The sequence below is a fragment of the Rhineura floridana genome, chromosome 12, assembly GCF_030035675.1.
Source record: "Rhineura floridana isolate rRhiFlo1 chromosome 12, rRhiFlo1.hap2, whole genome shotgun sequence".
In the NCBI taxonomy this organism is placed as follows: domain Eukaryota; kingdom Metazoa; phylum Chordata; class Lepidosauria; order Squamata; family Rhineuridae; genus Rhineura; species Rhineura floridana.
Window position 1 is genome coordinate 43,806,373 of NC_084491.1, and position 26,250 is coordinate 43,832,622.

General features: G+C 42.8%; 1 protein-coding gene across 8 annotated transcripts in view; it reads right to left on the reverse strand.

The window, feature by feature from the left end:
• Positions 1–1,001: 1,001 nt before the first annotated feature.
• Positions 1,002–26,250, reverse strand: part of CADM1 (cell adhesion molecule 1) — a 340,519-nt gene continuing 315,270 nt past the window's right edge. For 3 of the 8 annotated variants that reach the window (XM_061592255.1, XM_061592251.1, XM_061592252.1), the window contains 3 exons: positions 22,328–22,381; positions 5,372–5,503; positions 1,002–4,095 (listed from right to left, as the gene is read on the reverse strand). In XM_061592255.1, the coding sequence (XP_061448239.1) occupies positions 3,977–4,095; positions 5,372–5,503; positions 22,328–22,381 (305 nt within the window). In that variant the 3' untranslated portion in view covers positions 1,002–3,976. Of the gene's footprint in view, positions 4,096–5,371; positions 5,504–21,307; positions 21,762–22,327; positions 22,382–25,167; positions 25,547–26,250 lie in introns of those variants that run through there. The other 5 variants (XM_061592257.1, XM_061592256.1, XM_061592253.1 and 2 more) reach the window with 3 other exon arrangements.

A 26,250-nucleotide genomic window follows, 5' to 3' on the forward strand; every position in this document is an offset into this window, starting at 1 on the left:
AGTGTTCCAGAAGAAAGCATAAGCACAGGATTTCTCCAAGGAAAAGAGCCTTTTCTATTGAGCTAATTTTCCTTTTCTGGCTTCCACAGGATGGTGAACAATGGCACCAGTTAGAGCCCACATACTACCTCAGGGCCACCCGCCAATGGCCACCTGGGAAATGTCTTTGGCTGATGTAGAATCTGTTGCCTGCTGCTGAGAAAACAGGTTGCCTTTTATCATCTTCCCAAATAAGGCCAGGAAACCACTGGGGCTTCAGGAAGTAAACCTCCCCAACCAGCTACATCAGAGGGCATTTCTACACAAATAACTTAGCGAAAGAGGACGCTCTAAAATACTACACACTTGAGCAAGGAACAGCAAACGCCATTTAGCACGTCCAGTTTTGAGACATTTCCTTGCCTGCTCGCAGGTGTTCCAGAACGTGAGAGGCGGTGGGCAGGAGGTGGCATGCTGTCAGTGGCAGGGGCTCCACAGTTAGCCCTGAAGCAATGGTTGCAATTGGGAATGGTGGAAGAAGAGGGCACACAGGGCTTGGGTGCTTTTGGGGGGGCAGAAATGAAGGTCAGAACCCAGAGCCGCTCAAATATATGTAACTTTGGCTGGCCCTGCACTGTGGGGTAGCCACCTGGTGCCCTCCAGATGCTGCAGGACTGCAACATCCCTGACCGTGGGCTATGCTGGCAGGGGCTGATGGGAGTTGTAGTCCACAATGGTTGGAAGGCACCGCTTTGGCTACACAACAAGAAGCTTAGGAGCAGGCCCCGTGGTTCACCTCACAGAAGCACCTGCCACCACCCCAGCCAGCCTAAGACGGTCCAGGCGCCGTGTGTGTATGGGAAGGGCTGGTGAGCTTACACATGCAGAGTCTGTGGCCTTCCCAACACAGGGCCGAGAATTCTTTCGGAAGGATCCACCCAGGGCCCATGACCGCCCTGCCTCCTACTCGGACCATTCCTTGTACACACTGCAGAGAAAGAGTTCAAAGCCAGGCTGAAAAGTAGTTTTGTAACATTAATTTGTTTTTATTAAGAAGACAGATACTTTATAGTACTTCTTTTTCTTGTAAAAATGGTATACATGAACCAATACAAAATGTGAATGGGAAGATATGAATATGCGTTTTCTTACACTGCAACATCGTCCATGGACACCTTAAACAGAATCGGCCTACGGGGGCAAAAGTAAAAGAGGTCAACGGTGAGTAAAGAACAAGCTTATTTGGCATCAATTATGCAGTTCCCTTATTTTTCTTGTCAACAGTCTTTGTTGTTGTTGTTGATGTTAAAAAAAAAACCCAGACCACAAACCCCAAGAAAAATTTCCAAACTGCAAGTCCACAAGAAACAAGTTTGTTCTTTTTCCACTCTTAACAAAATCCTTGTAATCTAACCCTGTACAAATCAGTACTTAACAATACATTTCAAACAGTGCACTGTATACTTGCAGGAACAAAAGAATTAATCCCCTTTAAACTTGATATACAACTAAAACCCATCATTTCCTGTTGTGGTTGCTCGTTGTGTTCTTTTCCAAAGTGTGGGGCCAAAATTTTTGCGATCTACCTGAGACGGAAAACACCAATCAAAACACATGAACCTGAGACATGTCAACATTATTAAGTCAAAGTCACATTGGGAACACTGCACTACTGTACACTCTTCAAAACAAAGATGAGCTGCTCAGGGAACAGGGTGCCGGATCTGTGATAAACGTGTAGAAAAAGCGCCCCCCCCTCCTCACAATCTTTCAGTAGCTGTCCTTGCCCTTCAGTGTGGTTGGTCTGTTGTCTCAAGTGGTACAGAAGGCAAAGAAACAAGAGGTACAAAACTTTGCCGAAGAAGGAAAAAGTTGAATTGCATTTTCATGGTTCCAAAAGGGGGTGGAGGTGGGGAAGGTAAATACCAAAACAAAAAGTATCTTGTTCTGTGTGCCACATCCATTATGGAAAGGTAGCATTTAAATGGCTCTGCTAATAATAATAATAATAAATAATAATAATACCCCCCCACACAAGTGTTTTTAAAAAGCCTTTTAAAACACAAACACTGACATTTAGAGATGATATTTTTCCCTAATAAATCTTTGCATGTACACGACAGTCACAAAAATTCATCATTCAAAATCCTTACTTATTTAGGCAACTGAAGTGTTTCCTCATGAGTCAGCCATCTTCTCAATGTCAACCCCTTATCAGGAGCCTCATCGTAATACTTCTAATTCACATTATGTGTCTCTTTTTCCTCTTAAAAAGGGTTTAGAAGCAGCACATTGCCACAAGAGGTGCCACATTCCCCTCCCCAGGGAAGAAAGGGAAGTGGCAGACACCTGCACTTGGCTCTCTTTCTCCCAAGGCTTCAGATCTCCAACGCTCACAAGGTAAACTTATTTTTAGTTATCTCTTCACCATGACTACCATCATGCAAGGATCAGTAATTTATTGGCAGATGGCTCTTAAGGAAGGAGGCCAAGGGCTGCGAGTCAGGGAAAGAGCAGGGAGGGGAACAGAAACACAACCTCTCACACACTCTGCGTTAAGGGTTTGGATTAAGTAACTGAAAAACTTCCATGCTGGTTTTTCCACCTCTGCTCTGACCTTTCTGGAACAGAGATGCAGGGGCAGTCCAGCATCAAAACAAGCCTGCTTTTCTTCTCTCCTCTCCTGCCTTTTGTGATGTCGAATCCAAAGGAATGAAAAGTTCCACACAGGTTCTTTTTGGATACCTCAGCATGACAGGTATCTGCAATGTACAGTACTTGCAGGCTGCAATCATAGCGCCTCTCTCTGTGCCCTCTTTAACAAAGTACAAAAAAAAAAAGGAGGAAAGTAAACCAAGACAGAAAACTTAATAATGAAGAAAAGGAAGGAAGTTGGCCGATTCACATCCCTTTCACATCACAGAGGTGTCCCCCCCCCCGAGTTTCCTGTAAATTACAGCAACGTGAGGCCAACTGGGAGCCAGTGATAGCATCATTTGCAACAGAAAATAATTAAGAGCAGAACTTCTTATTTCCTCTCTCTCTGCTCTCCCTCCTGTAACAACTCAAATGAAAGTAGCAGCCCTCATCTGTTTAGGGCAAGAACTGGGGTGATGTGGTCAGTGCCCTGTTCCTGTCCAGACAGTATGACTATGTCCTGCACAGAGGAGTCTATAGACCCAGAATAAAGGGCAGGCTCAGCTCTCCTGGGGTCCACTTTGCTTGCAGATAACTCAGCATGGTTTTAGGTCTCAATGAAAAGCGGAGCATGTTTCTGAAGTTTCAGCCTATTTGGTGGTCTTCGCTGCGTTGGAAACATGGGCAGCTGCAAACCATTCTCCTAAAAAGTGTGTTCTTCCAAGCACTCATGACAAGGGAGTAGAATGGATGATGAAGACACTGAATTTCAAACGATGGGATCTAAGGTGTGCCGGTTCTCCTTCGATGACACAGTTTCAAACAACAACAACAACAACAAAAAACATCAACCCAGGAGTTTAAAAAAACAAAGGTAAAGCGCTCAGAAGAAAAGAAATAAAATAAAACTATTTTTAAGGGATCCCAGCAGGCAATTCCAAGAGAAGCTAGGAAGAAAAACAAAAAGATTATGAAACCATCTGCTCTTCATCCCTCCAACGAAAGAAGAAATAAAACAAGGCACAGAATTTTCTGCAAACGATGGGACTAAACTAAACCCAAGCTGGACTTGGCCCGGGAATTAACAACCCAAAGAAAGTGAGGTGTCAAACGGCAGAGCGTTCTTCACAAAGAACTCTGTCACCTAGGCAATCCTCGACTCTCCCACACACTTTGCCAACCATTCATTAAAAGAAAAATAAAATAAAATAAACAGCACTGGAAGGGAAAAGAAAAGACGGAAAAGAGACAAATTAAAAAAGCTGTAAGCTGGTAGCAACTTCCAACATCACTGTCTTTGTCTTCTACACAGGGCCAGTAACTGTCCGCAGTTGGACACCTCAAGGACATCCAAACGGAGCTAGATGAAGTACTCTTTCTTCTCTTCGGAGTTGTTCTGTCCCCCTTCGGCATTGATTATAGCTGTGTCTGCGTCAGCCGCATCGTCAGCTCCTTTGGCTTCGTGAGTGAAGTAGGTACCTAGAAAAGAGAGTGGCAGCAGGGGATGTGACTCCTGGGGGGGGAGGGAGTGTGTGTGTGTAGACTCCACGGTGGTAGCAACCACCCATGCGGACAATCTGCAGGAGTTGAATACCAGGTCAGACAACCGGTCGAGCATTGCCTAGACTTAGGGGCAGCAGAGCCCCAGGCAAAGGTCTTTCCCCCAAACTCCCACTTATTTTCTTGGAAGGCTGAGGGGTGATACTGAGACATTCTGCATGCAAAACATGGCGGTTGCATCGGTGAAAGCAGTTTGCTTATTGGAAGATACTTCTTGCCAGCCTTTATTCCCCTGATGAAGGCCTAAATATACAAAGGCTGAAACGCGTTGGGCTTGGATTACAAATAAATACTTATTTTTCTAGCATTTTGGGTTTCCTTCCTCCTATTCCCTCAGTTTTACATGCTAGCCACTTTCTGTTGTAGGATACAAACTGTCCTAACCACAAGAAGCATGAAAGCAAAACACACTCATGTTGCAAAATCGTGTATTTACAAATCCCCATCAATGGCAACATGTCCTTTATGCCTTTAAGAGTAGTGTGTTTGCCATTTGGTGGGTGTCTTGCCCTCTCCTCTCTATGTCCAATCACCCGGCAAATGTTCTTAAGAATTTTCTTTTACTACAGACACTTGCATTTCCGATTTGAAAAGTCTATACTCCTTACACCACATGGGGAAGAAGCGGAACCCATGACCCACTCCTGTTGTAGAGAGCCCCTGCCTAGAGCTGAGCTGAAAAAGGGGTGCATTTCGCAAAACTCTTCACATGAAATGCACCCCCACTTTCTGCAAACATTCAGGGGAATACCTAAGAAACAAAGGCAAAAATATTCAAATCAGAGTGAGGGGACTACTTTTCTTCTGAATGGGCATCTTTGTGATACCATCTACCTTCGCTTCCTGACATTACCATGCAGCCAAAGAAAATGAAAGCACTGGTTCCTGACCTCACTCTGATATGAATGTGACATAATTACGTACCCAAATCTGATTGGCTGTATGAGAATGTTATGACATCCTGTTGCTTACATGATCCCTAATTGGCTGGACTGCCTCAGGAAGAGCCCCCTTTAAAAAAAATGGTGCCAGAGTGGCAGATTAGGAAAAGAGCAGCTGCAAACATGGACCGAACAGTTCACTCTCACACAAAAAGTAAATGGATTGTGTGTGTGTGTGTGGGGGGGGTATATGAACCTCTCCCCACTGTTTTTGTTGGCAAACATGCAGTTCAGCTCTACTGTTGCCGATTTACCTTTGTGTCTTGCAAAGTATCGTCCCAGAATGATAAGGAGACAGAGCATCGCAAAGACCACCACGGCCACGACTCCACCAATCACAGCATGGTCCACAGCAGTGATGGCGCTCTCCTCACCTGCTCGAGAATCTGCCATAATTGGAAAACAGTCAGTATTACTACCCGCCTTAGTCATTACTTGCAAGTCTGGATATCCCTCCACCTCAGTTTGTCTTTTTCATTATTGCTACTAAAGGAGCGAGGGGGACGAGGACAGCCCAGGCAAGTCAGCTCGGGCAAGACAGCAGCCAAACCAGCCTAGTCAGCACACCAAGGCCTTCCTGACAGAAAGCAGCATCAGAGGGACTTCAAAATGCAGCGGGGCAAGCCAGGATGGGTATGCTTGGGGGCAGGGGGAAGGGAAGAGAAACAAAGCACAAGGACCTTGCATCATTTTTCCCCCTGAAAAAAAATTCCACACTGATCTCTCTAGCATTTAACCGAGATGATATCATCTCAAATAACCATTTACACGTCCAAATATGAAAGACACAAACATTCCAAGGATAAAGGGGCCCTGTTCTCAAATTGCTGGCTGACTGAAGAAGGAAGCACTTAATGTAAGCACAGCTTGATAATTTCAAGCTTATTTCCACATTCTGTGGATGTAGCAAGGGGAAGGATGGTTGATCTCAGCCACAAAAATCTCTTGGAAGTATAGATAGCGAGCAATCATTGCACACCTCCTTATTTATTTAACAACTTGCACTGCAGTTAATTTGCTTTTATAAGCTGCTTCCTCCCTCCCCCCTGCCCCGAGATGCCTTCTGCCTGGAGAGGAATGACTTGCGTGGCTGGGGAGAAACTCCAAAATGAACCCAGAATGAGGTATGGCTGTGTAAAATTAATGTATAGCAATGTAAACAATTTTAATTTAAGAATGCAGCTACAACAGCCCTCACTGCAATTCTAATGGCAACCAAGATTTATAATGTAGTAAAAAACAATTATTCTCTCGTTGATTAATACATTAACATTTTGGAATGGAAGCTAAACCATTGTCGCTGTCCCCCCCTCTTTTTTTATTGAGTTCAACCGTGACACCTCCATTAAAATGATTTACTGGTCATCCCTTACAATTTAAGCGCAGCAGCAGCAGCAGCAACAAAAACGGTAAAATTCTTTTAACTTTACATGATTTGTGAAGTCATATGTGAAGGATTTACCATTTAAATCTTTCACTACAAGAAGCACACAGGCAATAAATCTGTTCCCCCACCCACCCCCTGCAGCTGCCCAGACACCTAGGAGAAACGTGTCTCACCAGGAAGAGTGAGTGTGCAAATTCCAGTCAATTTTTAAGAAAGATTTATCTCAGCCCCTCTCCAAAGAACAGAGCCAATCTCTGAAGCCTCCACCTCTAATAATATTTGAAGTTTATCGATCAAGTGTAGAGGTCCGTGACAGCTAAAGGTAATGGTGCTCTTTGGAGGCGAGACCTGATACACTGCTTGCAGCAGGAGCTCAGGATTTATGCGTTCTATTGATATTTCCAATTCTGTTCCAAGATTAAGCACCAAAGGATGTAAGTAAATAACTCGTGACTGAGAGTGCTGTAAAGTGCAGTTTAATTAAAAACAGTTTCAATTAAGAGAAGAGTCCTTCAGAATGTTCCTTGCCACCACCATCACTTTTAAAAACACAAAGGTTCACATCAGGGCATAGAAGTGGGTAAGGTCAGCTGCCACCGCCCACCAAGCCCAGCCACGCTGCAAGCCAAGAGGCCGACACACAGGCAACTGAGGATGTGCATCAGTGATATCTGGCGGCTTCACAGGCCCACACAAAATGGACCAGAAGCATTGAGCTGCTGGGAGAAGCACGAAAGTGCTCTTCGCCAAAGTATCCCACCAGCTGAGCTCTGCACACTGGGCTTTCCCCACAGCTAAATGAACAAGCTGTTGGGGTTGCTCCTCTGTTATCTACCTATAAGATATTTAACTAGGATTAAGGATGAAGCAGCAGCCCAAAAGGCTTGCTTTGTACTAGTTTGCACGACTGTCCCCTGAAAATGGAGACATCTCTTAACACATTATAAAAAGTATGCTGCAAATTATCTCTTGGTTTGGACAGGCAGTGTTTATGCAGAGGTCAAAATTTGGTAGAGGCAGCAATAGCAAGTTGCCTGGGAAACACAGCTGTAACGACATACTTTTCAAGAAGGAAGTGGAACAAATTCCAAATGGCCAAAAAGATCCAAGGAAAAATGCTGTTCTTCCATAATTCCAGGCTCTTGGAGTAGGGAAACCAAACATTTATCTCACAAAATGAGATATAGCATGGTTATTTAAAAAAGAAAGACAAAACTGCTTCCCACAGTAAATGGTACTATCAAGTTGTTTGGCTGATCAACAATTTCATCCCAAGCATCTCTGAGATTGGAGCGAACAGATTATTTATTTATTTATTATTTGATTTATATCCCGCCCTTCGTCCCAGCAGGAGCCAATAATTTATTGACGTGACTCCACTGGGAGGGTAATGGCTATCATGTTCTGGTAAAGTCTGGAGGTTCCAGCTGGGGGCACCTCTTCTTCCCCATGGATTTTTAGAGAGGTTTGCCAAAGTCTACAGGACTGTAGTGCAAGCAGAGTAGAGGGAGGAGTACACAGGCAAAAGCTCATGCCCCTGATCAGCCAGTCAGGAAGTTCCAGGTTCCTCAATGGATCTCTGTCCCAAACCTGAAAGGGCATTTACTTCTGTGGTTGCTCCCACAGATACCTAGACTCTCTGTAGAATGTACAAAAGCATTCTTTAAGGTCTTTTAACACTGGGGTGATTTTTAGTGATGTTGGGGGGAAAACAACACAAGGCTCTTTCTACAGTGCTTGAAGAGAGGACCTCCTTTTTTGCCAAGGAGCCCCACCAGATGGACACAAATGGCAAAAATGATGGGCAGCAGAAACTCAACTGACAAATAGCCAGCACAGCTGAAGTGACACTTGCTGGCATTTCATTGATTTACGCCAATTGAGCATCTGTCCCACAACAGACCAACTGAAATATTGTGTCAATGCCACTCACTTGCCAAGCTCTCTCCATGGCTGCTGTTCAATTTGCAATTAAGGCAACAGAAGCGGCTCTTCCCAAAGAAGCCAGAGTACTGCTTACCACACACTTTTGGCCAGCTGAGTATTAAATGTGATTTCTTCCGCTGGGATCTGCGCTCACATTTTTCTTAATTATTTCTATGAAAACAGCAGCTTTGCAGAGTGCATGCTCCGAGTTTATTTTATTTTGTGCATGGCTAAGTATCCCATCTTTGAGTGTACATGTTAATTAAAAAGTAAGTCCTGTGTGCAGTGGATGCTCGGTGCTTGCAAGCCAATGTGCATCACACCTGTAGAGCCAGTCTAGAGCGCCCTCTTTGTCTTAAGGGATAGGAGGCTCATGTTTCTTCTATTAGATCATCAAACGAGAGGAACTACTCCTTTTCAAGTCTGCCTGCAAATATATGACAGAGTTACTCTACAGAAAGGCTGCAAATATTAATCAACTTAAACAGCATCTCACGGTGACTTTCAGTTTGAATGCCCCTCACTTCTGTGTTATCCTGCTGAAGAACCTCTAGCAGTCCACCCCACATTTGTGCCTTTACATCAGTCTTCCTCATTGAACACAGAAGAACCTCTTCACTCTTCAAGGGTCATGCCAGCCTTCGGCAAACTCCTACTATGGGACCCCTCACCCCAATTGGCACACAGCTAGGGAGAGCCCTACTCTACTTCCCACTTAGCCGTAAATAGGCTGGGCATTGACACACTCGACACATCCTATGCCTCCAGTCTATATTCCTCCTTTCAATTAAATAACCAACAATAAATACTTGCAGGTCAACTTCACATGTTTGGAATATTTAAGCAGTCCATGACTGTTACTCCTAGAGCACCTTTCTTTCTTTTTGCACAAGTCTGAGGTCTCTTGTACATGTGAATCACATTGTTCTCTTTTCAGCCTGATTATCTACTGTGCCGTTTAAATGGTTTTTTTGGTTGCATATATGACTGTTTTTATAGTTTGGGTTGTTTTCACATCTGCTGTGAGATGCACTGAGTTCCTCATACTGGGCCAAGTTCAAGGTTCTGGTTTTGGTGTACAAAGTCCTATGCAGCTCAGGACCAGGACACCTGAAACACCATCTTACCCCTCATACTCCCAGTCGATCACTGCACTCTGCAGGTGAGGGCCTCTTGCAGATACCATCATTATCAGGAGGCCCATTCCATTCAACATAGGAAGCAGACCTTTAGTATGGTGGCACTGACCCTGTGGAATTCCCTCCCCTTCAATATTAGACAGGTGCCCTGTTATCTTTCTGGCACCTTCTGAAGACCATCCTCTTTCAACAAGTCTTTTAAGTAGAGGCCTTATCCCAGTCTGCATCTCTGTTGGAATTGTTTTTCAGGGTGTTTTAAAATTTTTTTTAAAAAAAAGACTATCCAAATATATTGTTAGATCTCCTGCAATACTACTAGAGTAAAGGCAGGGGTGTTGGACCTGTGACTCTCCAGATGTTGCTGGCGTGGAACTCTCATTATCCCTGACTGTTGACCATGCTGCCTGCCTGGGATCCTGCAGCACTTAGGGGACCCCAACCTGTGGTCTATGCCTGGCGCCAACCCTGTCATCTTTGCGGCGCCAGGTCAAGACCTTCCTCTTCTCCCAGACATTTTAGCATGTGTTTTATATTGTTTTAAATTTTTAAATTGTGTTTTAAATTGTTTTTTTAAAGATGTATTTTTAAATTGTATATGTTTTTAGTTACTAAACCGCCCAGAGAGCTTCGGCTATGGGGCGGTATAAAAGTATAATAAATAAATAAATAAATTCATATTCCAGGGAAACTTTTCAGACAGAAGTCATCCAAGTATCCGATTCCGTAGTGACAGACCTCCCCTCCTCATCTGCAAACATCCCACCCCTCTTGGGTACTGGAAACTGGGGAACAGACGCTACTTCTGCAGAAAAGCACCCACCTGCATCTCTTCTTAGACTTCTGCGTCTCTAAAGGCACTTTGGTTGCTTATCCATTTTTAGGAGAAAAGCCTCAGGGACATTTTACACTTGCAATTTACTTTTTTTTTTTTTAAATGGAAAATGCAAAGATGAGATTTGACGACTTATACTTGAGTGGTTTCCGAAAACTTAAAAAACACACAAAAACAAACCGCAGAACCAGCTGGTGGTCTCTTCTGTGTGAGGTGCAATACTGGAATGAGCCTTTCTATTTTTAGACGCTTCTGGAAGCAAATCAATTTTTTTATTTCAAAGTGTCACAAGGTATTAGATCAGGCATTTTCACTTCTTTATGTAACACTTTTCCTTTGAAGTCTTCCAAGTGCCAAAAAAAGTATTCCCAGTTGAAATAAGAGATTTATCTGCTTATTGAGCTAGCAATTTAAAAGTTACAATCTACAAACCCAGACGTCCAGCAGCCCTGCAGAAATGCTCTTGACAACACGTATGAAGTAGCACACAAAATTAACAGTTTTCTGCTGGCACAAATTACCTTCCTGGTTTGCAGAAATTCGTATGCAACAATTATCGCTCATTATGAACAAAGCAGCAAACAAGAAGGCAGGGGCTAGTAGATTTTATAGCAAGCTCCAACTCAGCCCATTGAGCATTTATATATCTACATCTATATAGTGTGTGTATGCATATATATGGGATAATCACTGACTATCCATAGACTGATGTCAATCAAAATGGCTTTCTTGCACCGAAAGACTTGTGCCAGAAAAGGGTGGCAGGGCTGGAGAGAGAATGCAGCTGTTTGCTTTTGAAACAAATGTTGACCTTAAAAATAGGTGTAAGCTGAAATGGTTGTCCCAGCTAACATTGTCTCTTTAGTTAAAGAAGGAAGGGGGGAGTGGGAATTTGCCAGTACAGTGCTGAAGAGGGCCAACCTAGGAGGCAGTCTCTGACAAAAATGCCACATTATTTACTAATCCTAATGTGTTATTCCTCCTTAAGATTTCCTTTTCTCAGCACCAATTCAATTACAGACGCTACAAATCCTTCTGACATGTAATTCCCTCTTGTCAGAGAGAGTAGTAAATGTATACACATGCACAGCTTTCCCATTAAGATGTTAATATATATGGGAGCGTGGCTGGCCTTTCCTCCAAAGAGCCTCCCAGAACGTGTGTGAAGGAGGACGCAGCAGGGCAGGAGGACGGCAGTTGGAAGGCTGGTTTCCAACTTCTTATAGGGTCAAGTAGTAAGGGTGCTCAGATTGCAGTGGGGCAGATGGGGGCCAGCTCCCCTTCACCTTTTATGATGGTCCCGCAACTATAAAAAAACTACTGAATGATTTGGTTAAAGTGAACATGGAAGTTGGGTGTGTGTGGATTTTACTGAGGCTCCCCACCTTTTCTGCTGCAGTCTGAACACTGACCAGCACTGCTAGTGGTCACACAATGCCAGCAGCAGTGCCTGTACAGTGTTAACAACAAGGTTCAGCGCTATGTTGTCCGAGAGCATGCTACCGCTTCCCAAAAGAGGACTGCGTATACCACAATGGCACAACTGCAGAAGTACTACCGGCACTATATACCAGCTGCTGGAAGCCACAAGTGGGGAGAATATTGTTGTGTTCAAGTCCTGCTTGCAGGCCTGGTTGGCCACTATGAGATTGTTTTGAGTTTGATTCATTGTGAAAACAGTTTGCAAACTCCTCTCTTAAAACACTTAAATATTGTCTTTTTTCCTGCTTTTACATTTTTGTATCTTATTGCATTGTTCTTATGCTGTAATGTAACATGATGAAGGGAGGCATATAAATGTTTTAAATAAATTAATAAATGTGCCAGGTGAATTCCTCTTCTGCCAGTGACAGCTGTCATTCTGCCCAACACGATCCTGAGATTCTCAAGAATGTGGACTGACAGAATGCTAGGCTTTTCTTCAGAATGCGTAGAAGGAAGTAATATTCACCATAAATTCATAATATCTTGATTTGTCTTGGGGCATTGGAACTTTATTCATGTATCTGTAATAGCTGATCTCCAGGTTTGCCTTGTGCCTTGATTGAAGCTCAGCTATTTGAAAAGTAGTTAAATAAAAACTAGCTCTTCCTAATCTTATTCAGCCATTCAACTTTACTCGGTTTCACGTTTGACACCTAATATTTAGCAAATAAAAATCTAGCAATTAACATGTATAAAAGAGGCAACTGTTTTAAAGTTAAGAATGCAGGCTCCAAATGATTCAGACATCCCGATAAATTATGTCAACTTTGTTAAGAAAAACATCAAATCTGCCTGACTAGTTGCTTTTATATATAATATTATAGAATATTATATAGCATTAAAAAGAGAGTGAATGAAGGTTTGGGTTGAATGAGTACTTAAAGCCTCAATAGCTTAATGGCCTACAATGGAGAACAGCTTCACGCTTCCATCTTCCTAGAGGACAGGACTGAAACAACCATCATGCCTTAGGGCTCTGGTGCTTTCTGAAATGGCCAAACTTGGTAAACAGAGATTTAATGGGGTGGGATAAAAACATAAGTGTTAAAAGCTCACCTGGATCAGGCCCATCTGGCCCAGCATCCTGTCCTCACAATGGCCAGCCAAATGCCTCCAGGATCCCCACAAGCAAGACGTAAGTGCCACAGCCCTGCCCCATCCGTGATTCCCAACAACTGGCATTCAGAGGCATACTACTTCTTGACAATGGAGGGAGAACGTTGCCATCATGGTTAATAGCCACTGAAAGGCCTACCTTCCATACAGTTGTCTAATCCCTCTTTAAAGCCAACTTGGTGGCCGCCATTAAATCTTGTTGGAACAAATCCCAGAGTTTAACGGCATGCTGTCCTGAATTTTCTGCCATTCAGCTTCATTGGATCTACTATTATGACAGGAAGAAAATTCCATATCCATTTTTTTTCACACTATGCACCATCTTACACACTTCTATCATGTCACTTTTTCTCTACACTAAAAAGCCCTAAATGTGACCTTTCCCCACCCTCCGTCCTGATCATTCTGGTTCCCCTTTCCTGAACCTTTTCCAACTCTACAATATCCTTTCTGAGGTGTGGCAACCAGAACTATACACAGTGGCTTTGTAAATTACCATACATTTACAGCACATTATTGTCTCTAAAGAATCCTAGGAACTGTGGCTTGCCAAGGGTGCTGGAAATTGTAGCCCTGTGAGGGTGAAACTACAGGTCCCAGGAGTCTCCGTGGGAAATAATGTGCTTCAATGTATGGTGCGTTTGCAGCTAAGTGTGGGTGCACCAAAGGTTTGTAGAAAGGCGTTACGATACTGAGAGTTTTATTTTCAGTCTCTTTCCTAATGACTCATAACATGGAATTCACATTTTTCACAGCTGCCACATATTGGGTCAGTATCTTCACTGAGCTATCCGCTATGACCTGAAGGTCTCCTTCTTAGTCACTGCCAATTCAGACCTCATGGGTATAAATGTGAAGCTACGATTTTTTTTTGTCCCAATGCACATCACTTTACACTTGCTTACATTGAATAGCATTTGCCATTTTACTGTCCCCTGACCCAGTCGGGAGAGATCCTTTTGGAGCTCTTTGCGACCCCTTCTTGTTTTAGCAAACTTCACTACCTCACTGCTCACCCTCAGTTTAGATCGCTTATGCCCAAATTAAAAACCCACAGGATAGGTGGGCAGAAAGCTGTTGAGCTCAGCGACTGGGTCAAAGCTTTCCTACAAACTCTAGCTATTAACTCTGTGCCTTCCTTGCAGCCTACCATAGCTTTGACAGTATGGTGCTTGATACAGTAAATACTTCTGTTGTTTAATACCTGTGGCCCAATATAAGAAAAGTACTTAAAGAACTCCAGACACAGGATGCTTTATTGCTATGACTTAATGCATTGGCTCCACAGAGTCTTGTTTTCCTCCTCTTTGAGTTTTTGTTGTTATTGTTAAGTTATGTACACCAAGGTACTAAAGCACTCTATTTGGGAAAGAGAGGCATGCTACACTGGCAGGCCTGCAGTTTCTCCTGTGAACATTTGTGCTATAAAAGCAAAGGTCTGATGGATCTCCTCTGTGTGGGCTCAGCATGACTGTTACCTTCGACACATTTAGATTTAAGGTTCCCTCCCACATAGGTTTTAACAGCGCCTCTATTTCTAAAGGAAAATGAATTTTTAAAACAATGATGATTCCACCACATACATATACACACGCTCATGCATCCATAAATGCTTTGCTTTATGTTGCCATGTGATTTATCTTCAGGCATCACAGCTGAGACAGTATTTTATTTCAAAACTTGTTAAAGTCTGGAGTAGGAATCAAGCTTTGATACAAGGACTTCATTCCTTTGTATCAGCTTTTTCCAGGAGCAATTCCTAACTCTACTGGAACTGGATTTGCCTGTGAAGTCACAGACTATGAGGAGTGATATCCTGACAAGACATCCTACAATGAGGACTTGCCTCACCTGGCAACTCCCTTTGCAAAGCTCCCTTTAACACTGTAAAGTAACCCTGTGCCCACCCTTCCCAAATCCCTAGATATTTTTTTTTTAAAAACCAACCCACAAATATCTAAATAGCACAGCATTTAATTATTCAAAGAGGGCCACACAGCAAAGCTACTCCTATTTAATTTGCAAGAAGATCAACTCAACTTGCTTTTTGCATGAACACAGCCAATAGCAAAATACAGTTAGACAAAATGCTCAATGGTCCATGAGAAATCTTGATGTGTGGTTGTAGAAATCAGAAAGCTTGATAAATCTAATGTAGCTTGCCTTACAACTGGCTGTTATTGGTTCTGATTCTTTAAGCTGGTTTAATGTTTGAGTATCCTATCCCTCAACAGCTCCTCACTGGATTCAGTTTGGTGGGGCTTGCAAAGGAGTCCTGTCAGAGTCTCTTTGACAGGAATGGCAGGTGCATGGCAAGGAACACTCCTGCTTTTAGGCCAAAGAGGGGATTTGTTTAAGACACACAAGCCACAAAGCCCTCTAGGATGCACATCTTAATGTGGTGAGGGGATCTGAGAGTGTTGAAGAAGCTGACAGCAATGCCATCAGGAGTCTAGACCAAGAGGCTAGACTCCTAGCAGGGGCACCCAAGGCGGAATGGTCAAAGCTGAGACACCAGACTAAGATACATCCAGACTCAGAGGAAGGCAATAGTAAACCACCTCTGAATACTCTTACCATGAAAACCCTATGAACAGAGTATCCAAAATGCAACACAAGATAGTGCTGGAAGATGAGACCCCCAGGTCAGAAGGCACTCACCGAGCGACTGGGGAAGAACAACGGACAAGTACGAGTAGCACTGTGACTAATGACGCAGCTGGGTTAAAGGTGAAAGGAAGCCCAGAGGCTGATGTGCACAGATGCAAAAGGAGAGTCTGGAGTTGTACGACATACACAATAGGAACATAGAATGTGTGAAACATTCTCAAGCAAGAAATCGAATGTATCAATATTATAATACTTGGCGTAAGTGAATTAAAATGGACAGGAATGGGACACTTTCAGTCAGGCAACTACAAAATATTTTATTCAGGAAACGAGAATGGAGTTGCTCCAGTAGTGAGAAGTGATGTAGCAAAAGCATGATGAAGAACCAGAAATTTTAGAATGTGAGGTAAAAGCTGCTCTTAAAATACTTGGAAGAAACAAATCACCAGGAACAGATGGCATACCAACAGAGTTGCTACAAGCAAACGGATTATTTGGATCCATACCAATCGGGTTTCAGGACTGGTCACGGAACTGAAACAGCCTTGGTCGCTCTGGTAGATGATTTGAGGAGGGCATTAGATAGGGGAGAATCCACCTTTCTTGTCCTCCTCGATCTCTCAGCGGCTTTTGATACTGTCGACCACAGTATCCTTCTACTTCGCCTGGAGGGATTGGGAATTGGAGGCACTGTATTACAGTGGTTCCATTCCTTTCTCTCCGACAGGTACCAACAGGTAGCGTTGGGGGAGGAGGTATCAGACCCTTGGCCTCTCAATTGTGGTGTGCCACAGGGCTCTATCCTCTCTCCCATGGTATTTAACATCTATATGAAGCCGCTGGGGGCAATCATCAGGAGATTTGGGCTGCAGTGTCATCAATATGCGGATGACACTCAGCTCTATCTCTCGTTTAAATCTTCACCAGAGTTGGCTGTGGAGACCTTGTCCAACTGCCTGGAATCTGTGAGTGGATGGATGGGAAGGAACAAGCTGAAGTTGAACCCTGATAAGACCGAGGTACTACTTGTGGGGGACAAGAGAAGGTTGGGCGATATTGACCTGAAGTTCAATGGGGTGAGTCTACCCCTAAAGGACCAGGTCCGCAGCCTTGGGGTTGTGCTTGATTCCAGGCTGTCCATGGAGGCTCAGATTTCGGCAGTGAGCCGGGCAGCCTGGTACCAACTACACCTCATACGAAGGCTGCAACCCTACCTTCCTGTTCATCAGCTCCCACTAGTGGTACACGCCCTGGTCACCTCTCGTCTGGACTACTGTAATGTGCTCTACGTGGGGTTACCCTTGAAAACGGTCCGGAAATTGCAACTTATACAAAATGCGGCGGCTCGACTACTTACGAATAGTCGCCGCCGAGATCACATCACACCAGTGTTGTTCGATCTACACTGGCTTCCAGTTGTTTTCCGAGCCCAATTCAAGGTGTTGGTATTGACCTTTAAATCCCTACACGGTCTCGGCCCAGTTTATCTAAAGGAGTGCCTTCAACGCCACCAATTATGCCGCCCGACAAGATTGGCCACACAGGGCCTTCTCTCAATCCCGCCAACAAAAACAGCCAGATTGGCAGGTACAAGAGAGAGGGCATTCTCAGTGGCGGCCCCCACTCTTTGGAACTCCCTCCCACAAGATCTCCGGCACGCCTCTTCCCTAAATGTATTTCGGAAAGCCTTAAAGACCTGGCTCTTCCAACAGGCCTTCGGGGTATCCGGGGAGGGTTAATTGTTATAACTGTAATGCCTCCTGCCCAGTTTTAATATTGTTGTTGCAGATGTATTGTTTTTATATTGTATTACTGTATTTTATTAATTGTATTTTAATGATTTTGTAAGTCGCCTAGAGTGGCCATTGGCCAGATAGGCGACAAAGAAATTAAATTTATTATTATTATTATTATTTTATTATTAAGCTACTGAGACTGAATCTGTCCAAATTTTGACCAAAATTGGTCAACAAATATGGAAAACTAAACAATGGCGCACAGACTGGAAGCATTCAATATACATCCCAAAAGCAAAGAAAAGGGATCCCAGCGAATGCACTAATGATCAAACTACTGCCTTAATATCCCATGCAAGTAAAGTAATGCTCAAGATTCTACATCAAAGGCTCTTACCATATATGTAGCAAGAAGTGCCAGACATCCAAGTTGGATTTAGAAAGGGAAGAGCTACTAGAGATCATATTGCAAACATATGTTGAATGATGGAATGATGGAATGGACCAAGGAATTTCAGAAGGAAATCACCCTGTGCTGTATAGATTACAGCAAAGCCTTTGACTGTGTAGATCATGAAAAACTATGGAATGCTTTAAAAGAAATGGGGGTGCCACAACATCTGATTGTCCTGATGTGCAACCTATACTCTGGACAAGAGGCTACTGTAATGACAAAATATGGAGAAACCGATTAGGTCCCCATCGGAAAGGGTGTGAGTCAGGGGTGTATTTTGTCACCCTATTTGTTTAATCTATACACAGAACATATCATACGGAAAGCAGGACTGGACCAAGATGAAGGAAGTGTGAAAACTGGAGAGAAATATTAATAATTTAAGATATACAGATGATACCATACTACTAACAGAAACCAGTAATGTTTTGAAATGAATGCAGATAATGATAAGAGGAAAGCACAAAAGCAGGACTACAGCTGAACATCAAAAAGACTAAAGCAATGACAACAGAAGATTTATGTAACTTTAAAGTTGACAACGAGGACATTGAACTTGTAAAGGATTATCAATACCTTGGCACAGTCATTAACCAAAATGGAGAGAACTAGAAAAGGTCCTCAAATGCAAAGATGCATCACTGAACACCAAAGTCAGGATCATTCAGACCATGGTATTCCCGATCTCTATGTATGGATGTGAAAGTTGGACAGTGAAAAAAGTAGATAAGAGAAAAATTAACTCATATGAAATGTGATGTTGGAGGAGAGCTTTGTGCATACCACAGACAGCGAAAAAGACATATACTTGGGTGTTAGAACAAATTAAACCAGAACTATCACTAGAAGCTAAAATGATGAAACTGAGGTTATCATACTTTGGACACACAATGAGATAACATGATTCACTAGAAAAGGCAATAATGCTGGGAAAAACAGAAGGGAGTAGAAAAAGAGGAGGGCCAAACAAGAGATGGACTGATTCCATAAAGGAAGCCACAGACCTGAACTTACAAGATCTGAACAGGGTGGTTCACGACAGATGCTACTGGAGGTCGCTGATTCATAGGGTCGCCATAAGTCGTAACTGACTTGAAGGCACATAACAACAACAAGGCACAAAGAGAAGGGCGTCTGGAGTAAACTTTGTTTGCGAAGCACTGGCAGTTATGGAAATATAAACATTAAATCACAGTCCCTTCCATGGCATTTGGAGAAGGCCTTACTATAGGAGGGTGTGAGATAAAGCTGGCATGTAATAGCTTCAAAGGGCATCTACGTCCAGCCATGTGAATTTGGACAACTGTGTAAGGAAATGACATTCAAAGTGGCACAGGGGTCCTAAGGGCTGGCATCACTGCATGGAAATACAGGCAGTTGTTGCATCCTTAACAACCCAGAAAGGTTAAAACTGAGGCCCAGAAGAGGAAAAAGAAAAAAGAGAAAAAAAGGGGGGGGATCATTACCTCAGTTTAGTATTAAGTGTGCTGCACCTATTCTAATTTATTGATGGGCTATTTAAAAGCTGGTGTTAACCTGTTTGTCTTGTATTATAATTGAATCTGGTCTCTAATTTAAGCGAGCGAAATTCAAGGAGTTCATCCTTCTTCAATCAATATGTTCCCCTTCAGTGACCCATTGCAAGATAGCTTCATAAAAAATAATGTATTTTGTTTTAATAAATTTAATCACTATGACAGGTGCTCAATTTTTATTGGCTGCTTCTCCAGACATCTCTTTGCCAGAGAACAAAGCCATGCTTAAAATCAATAGTAATTGATTAATCAGCATCCCCCATGAACAAAGGTGCTAATCAGTTTTTGATTAGTTAATCAAACTACACGGAAGGGCTACCCAGGTCCCTTTTGATTGTGCTGTGTTCTACAACACATGTATCAGGAGTAAAATCTCAGGAATGGGGATGCACTCGGCTGGAACATGGTGAATAAATGAAAAGAGACTGTTTCACTTGTGCAGAAATGTTTGGATTTGTCAAGTTATCGAATAAGTGTAGACATGGGAAGTAGCTTTATGCCCTTGTCTTTTCCTCCTCATCCAAACTGAAATTATGAGGACAAGTTCAAAAAGGCCAGCAGCAGAAATACTGGTCGGAGCCTCACAGTTTAAATTAATAGGAATTATGCAAGAATGTCCTCATGCCTTTATGCAATCCCCATCCATTTCATGTGCATAGCACGCTCCTCTGGACTGCCCCCCACACAACTGCAAGCCTGATTTGGTTAGAGCAGCTCAGTATTGCAGGAAGAGAGGTTAAAACCAATGACACAGGAAGCCTAAATCAGGAAGGACTCAGAGCCTCTGACTGCTTGCGGGCAAGAACAGAAGTCGGATTATGAATCTTCTAAAGTGCTTTGATGGACCGTGGAAGTATTTCATGGGTAAATCATCAAGACAGTCAAATCTGGATTTGTAGCCTGATGTCATATGATGGGCAGGAAGGTCCTTCCTCTTTGGCATTCTGTGTGACTCAATCTGTAATTTTATGCAGTCAAAGCAGACATGCCCTCCCCAAGTATATCTTGATTATGAGTAAAACTAGTTCTACCTGTTGCTGTTATTTTGCAGGCTGATGAATAAATGTGTTGTTTTATGAGTTTTACTTGTTTGCTTATTATGGTATCTGAGGGTTTTTATTATGTAAACCTCTCTAGGATCATTTTATGAAGAGCGGTATACAAAAGACAATCAGAATAAACAAACAAAAGGGAAAAGATTGATCCTATTTGACAGAGTCCTTATAATAAGCGGCAACCTGAAAGAAAATTATTTCAAGATTGCTTATCAGTGTTGCCTTTCTCCACAGACATTTTACATTATGTAAAATCTGTCCAAACAGGTGTTAACATGGTTGGCAATGCCACTCTCTTAACGCAGGATTTATGCATATGTTATGGTTCTGCCTACGCAGACTAAGGGTTTGGAATGCAGTTATACATAGGATTAAAGAAATCACAGTAGCATCTTGCTTCATCCAAAGATAATTCTTTTGGGATATTTAAGATGAGAGCCGTTGATTAAGAAATGATATCTAATTTATGTGCTGCTGAAAGATTGGATGAAAAATAGTTATACATTTTTTGGAACAAGAATTTTCAAGATAAAGGACAGCCTTATGTTTTCTTTCCAATGTTGTAAATAACTGCTTCTGTTTCTCATTTTTATGTGGTCAAATAGCTTTTGTTGCTAAAGTGGTAAAACATTCTTTATATCTTATGTTCATCTTTATATCTTATGTGGTAAATGTTGATCTTTCTTCTTGTTGTCACTTCTGAGTTTTTATTAACAATATCAGTTCTATCAACTTTTCCCCTTTTGTCTTTTGGTTCCTCAGGTATTATCTTAACAAAATGCTTTTTAAAAAACAAACAGATCTGCCAACACAGGATTTGTTTTATGCCATGTGCATCAATGGGATACACAACCATGGATTTTTATTTTATTTTTAACTAGCACAAACTCCTCACCATCCCTCAAGCCATCAGTGTCACCCCCATCTTAGTACAGCACACATTTTGTCCAGTATGAAAGGTAGGCCACATAAACAACAGCCTGTTTGCTTTCTGTAGAAAATGGCACCTTGAAACATACACAACGGATCTACAATATCCAGACCCTGACTTTTCAATCTGAAAAAAGGGCTGCACTGTAACCTAGTTTAGTCAAATCCCCATCAGGAAATAAACTCAAAACCACTAGGGGAACATGGAGAGGGTGGTGGGCTTTAATCCCGTTTTAGCCACGGAGATCACTGTGAAGAGTCTTGCACTTGGCCAAAGGATCAGCCAACTTCACAGAACTATTGTGAATGTAAGAAGACCAGCGTAACCCCCACATGTACTGCCTTGATTCTAATGGAGAAAAACAAGGACAGGATACAAAATGACAAAAGGATACTAAAATAGGAAGGCCTACTTCTTTTCCCCTGGCAAAGATTCAATCTGCAGTGAAAAAATAAATATGGGTGGCATATAATTAATTTAGAGACTGATATGAAATGAAATGATCCCCCTCTTCTATCCCCACTTGAAAGCCCTGCGACACTAATTTACCAGCGCTACATGGCACAGCAACCCAGACTCAGTGCGAAGTTGCATTTGAGACACCTTTCCCCACACAAACCCGGCATCCTTTAGCGCTTTACAAAATTTCAACTGAACCGTTCTCTAATTAGGATTCAGAAAAATTATTTCCAGTGGCTGAGCTCACAGCAGCTACTAGACAACCTGTAATATAACTCACTGCACTCTGCCCTCCCCCTCCCATTGCCCTCAACTCTTGCCTGCTGGTAGACATGTTGGTAAATCCATGCCGCTATCGAGCAATCGGGAAAAGTCCAGCTATGGCAGGGGTGGTGGTGGTGGTGGGTGGGGAGAGGACAGGAGATGGATGATGGGTCTCCGTGCCTGATTAACTGCAATTGCACAATGTTTTTTCCCCAAAGCAGCCAGGATGCAAACAAGGTGCTGAACCACCACATTGGCTCAACCTGAAAACTAGCTCTTACCTGAGAGATCCTCATAGTCCAGCTCTTCGGCGGAATTTGGCAACTGATTAAAGCCTTACAAGTAAAAACAAACTCATTTTTCTTTGTGTTCCTCAAGGGATGAGAAAACAAAACACTTAAGAACAAAGATGAATTTCTCACAAAAAAGCATTAATAATAGAGTAATCCCTTGCCATCTGACAAAAACTTTTGCTCAGATTAGCTTGTGCATGAGGCTTTCCAATCAGTTAATATATTTAGTTTTTCGCCTCTTTTAAACCAACCAGCCAACAGACTGTCAGAAAGATTTCTCGGTCTGCACCACTGAAAACACAAGAAACAGGAAGGAAAACAGTAAAAAAAACCCACTCGTTCATAACTGCATGCAAAAACAGGTCCCTCCTCCACAAAACATTTATTATTAAAATTGCTCAGACAGGGCAGGGCAATGTATGTCTGTAGTTAAAAACTCCCCTTAGATTATACAGACAATTAGGATGTAAACATTTTTTTCAGGTTTCAGTGTTAATCTTTTGGCAATAATGGCTACAACAGTCTGTTACATCAATACACAGCAGCTTTTCCCAAACTGGTGCCCTCCAGATGTTTTGGATTACAGTTCCCATCAGCCCCAGCCAGCCAGGCTGTGCTCACATCTACAGCAGCATCATAGGGGAAGGGCCGGAGCTCAGTGGCAGAGCTGCATGCCGAAGGCCCCAGGTTCGATCCCCAAGGGCATCTCCAGGTAAGGCTGAGAATGCCCCCTTCTGAAACTCTGGAGAGGTGCTGCCAGTCAGTGTAGGTAATACTGAGCTACATGGACCAAAGGTCTGATTCGGTATAAAGGGAGATTCCTATATTCCACATGGCCCTACTGGCTGGAGCTGCTGGGAGATGTGGTCCAAAAACACATGGAGGCCACCAGGTGGAGAAAGGTGGATGCAGAACTGTCTTGGCTTGCTCTTTTCAAAACTACAGCAATGACACATGGAGATGGAGTGTTGCATTTTTATTAAGAAAAAATGTTTTAGAAAAATCCCAACATCATCTTTTTCTGGGAAAGTCATCTCAAAGTTGACAATACACCGAGGCAGAAACCTCTTCCAGAAACTTTCTTCTTAGCAAAACTGTTGGCAAACTTGATGTTCTTTGGTTTTTACAGATGCCACTTCTCTGCTCTTTTTTTTTAAAAAATATTCTTTTGTGAGGAAGTTCTCAGTGAAAGGCTACAAGGAGGTTTGATGGAAGCCTGCTTAGTTAAGAGACAAACCAGATGTCACACGAAGCTCCATGCCTTTTTCTCCTGATGGTGTGCTATGTACACTGAAAAGCTGCAATGGAGAGCAGGAGGAGGAGGGTGGGCTGCTTAACTCCTTTTCTACTTGCTGTTGGTCTCTAACAGATGGCTGTCCCCCAAGCTCTTTCCCACCATGGGGTAAAAGTAGCTTTGGGGAGGCTATTTGGAGCTGGAAAATGATCAGACGGTAGCAAATGAATGCTCCCCCACCCCTCCTCTGCTCAGGCTGGCAGTCTGCAAAGGTTGATTTTGGTTTTTAAAAAGTGGGAAAGAAAACACTTTTTCCTCTGTGTAACATCTCACTTCGCTCTAAAGGACACTGCTCAGTGTGTGGTGACTGGCTGCCAGTACAAGATCTGGAGCCATGAACACACCTGCTGTACAACACAGAGTAGAACAAATATTATTAGGCTTTACAATTGTAAGCTGGTCTTGTCCAGGTTTGAGCTAGTAGCTTTCAAGACATTTAGGCTGCTGTGGCTGAATTGTCCTGCTAAGACTGAACAGGAGTCTAAATGCTAATCTAAAACAGGCAAGACTGAATGGGTAGCCGGGAAGCAGCTTCCGCGATGTTGCAGCAAACACACACTGACATTTTACAGTGAAGGGGCCACTATCAATTGTGTCAACTGCTTTAGCGGTAAACAATAACTTGCAGATGCTTCGGTTAATAGCCAAACTGCAGACACTCTCATTACAAAGCAAGAGTTGCTGGATTCACATACTTTGATGCAGAACAACCATTGCAAGCAAAAGGCCTGGGCTTTGGTCCTTGGCATCTACTATTTAAAGGGTTTCACAGAGAAGGGCTGGGAAATGTGTACTGAGCCACCCTCTTCATTGAAGTGGGTGAGTAAGCTTTTGCAAGATGCGAATTCCCCCGTGCCCAAGGAGGTCTCCTTATTTTAAATTGTGGTAGATCTCCCTTGCCTAGTTGTAGGCTAAAAAGTATTCATAGACATTTTTGCCAGGATCTTCAAGTGACCCCAACCCTAAGCCACCTGCCTGCCCCATTTATGAACTATCCACATATGGCAGCTGTGGGGCTTTTGGGGACAGCTTTGCAACTCATCAGCGGGAAAGAATGAATGCCATCTCTTAGGGAGACAACGCAGCTTGAGGAGATGAATCCCCCTAAGTGGCTTTGCTCACTGCACAAAGACTAAGGGGGCAGATAATTGAAATGATTATGAAAACATGCCAAAATATATTTGTGCAAATCTTTACTTGAGCAGAATTGAGGAGACATCTATGATTAGATATGTTTACAGAGGCAGCCACCACCCTGCAAAGGAACCCAGGAAGCCGCCTTCTGCCGAGTCAAGCCACTTGCCCATCTAGCTCCATATTCTCCACGGTGACTGGCAGCGTCTCTCTCCAAGGTTTCAGGCAGGGCTCCTTCCCAGCCGTGCCAGAAGATGCCACTGAGGACTGAACTTGGGACCGTCTGCATGCCAGGCTGAGCTACAGCCCCCCTCCCAAAGGTCCTAACATTAGGGAGTCAATAAAATTATAAATCCAAATATAAGGGCCAGTGGGCATGGTCAACGGGCAATCGCTTAGGTGCAAGCTCAACGAAAGAAATGGGATTTTGCTAACAGCACAAGCATGCAATTGTATGCAGGTTTGCAACATCTTTTCTCAATGAGATTGGAGACCAGTGTAGAGACAAGGTGCACGGGGATTCACAGGCTGGAACTGCTCTTTTGTTGGGGTGGGGCAGAATTTGGCCCTCGAAAAGATTTACACTATTGTTTCTGCCTTGCCTGCAAAATATATTAATGTGTCAGCAGAAACATGATGTGAATGAGGCCCTCCTACTCTTCTTCACCCCCAAAATAATCACAGGGTCTGGCTTGTAACTAGATTGCAACTTTGTGTGTAGAGACTGCAGCTGGCTGATCATCACCAAGTCAAGTGGACACTACTGATAAAATCCTATGCTGAAGAAACAAATATTTTTGATTAGTGACATTACACATGTCTTTGAAGCCACCACTGGAATTCAGAAAAATTCAACTTTGGGTCTTAAGGCCACACTTGTAGTACTAGAAGGCAAACTGACTCCTCAAAAGCATCCTTTGGAAAGCTATTTTTATCTCCAATCTGCTTCTTTTAAGAGGATTTTCTTCTTTCATTTAAAGAAAATCTTGTTTTCTTAAAAGTAAAAAGGGCAGTGCTGTAATTTTTAAGAGGTAAAGGGTCTTCTATTTTCCCTCACCCCACAAAGAAAACTATACAGTCCAACTACTCAATTTATATTAGAATCCTGGTAGACTTTAAAATGTCACTGAACAACATTCAAAGTAGTTGAGATACATGTTACCAATTATGCCTTGCTTTTTTCTCATTACAGTTTTCATCTGACTATTAAAAGACTTTATTCTTTTTTTATCAGGAAGCATTCCCATTTTCCTGCAATTTTTTGAATGAGAGTTAACTTTCCAAGTGCATGCAATTGTTCTGTCACTTGGAATTAAAGAAGTTAAAATTTGTGTAGGAACAGCAACTATCTAAATACTTGTGTCTAACAATCACAATGCTTTCCTTCCCAAGACTTGTATTTGCACAACACTAGTGCACACTGCTTCCTAAACTGATTTCCAGAGCACCAACCAATCCCCCCCAAATTAAGCTTAGAAAGTAT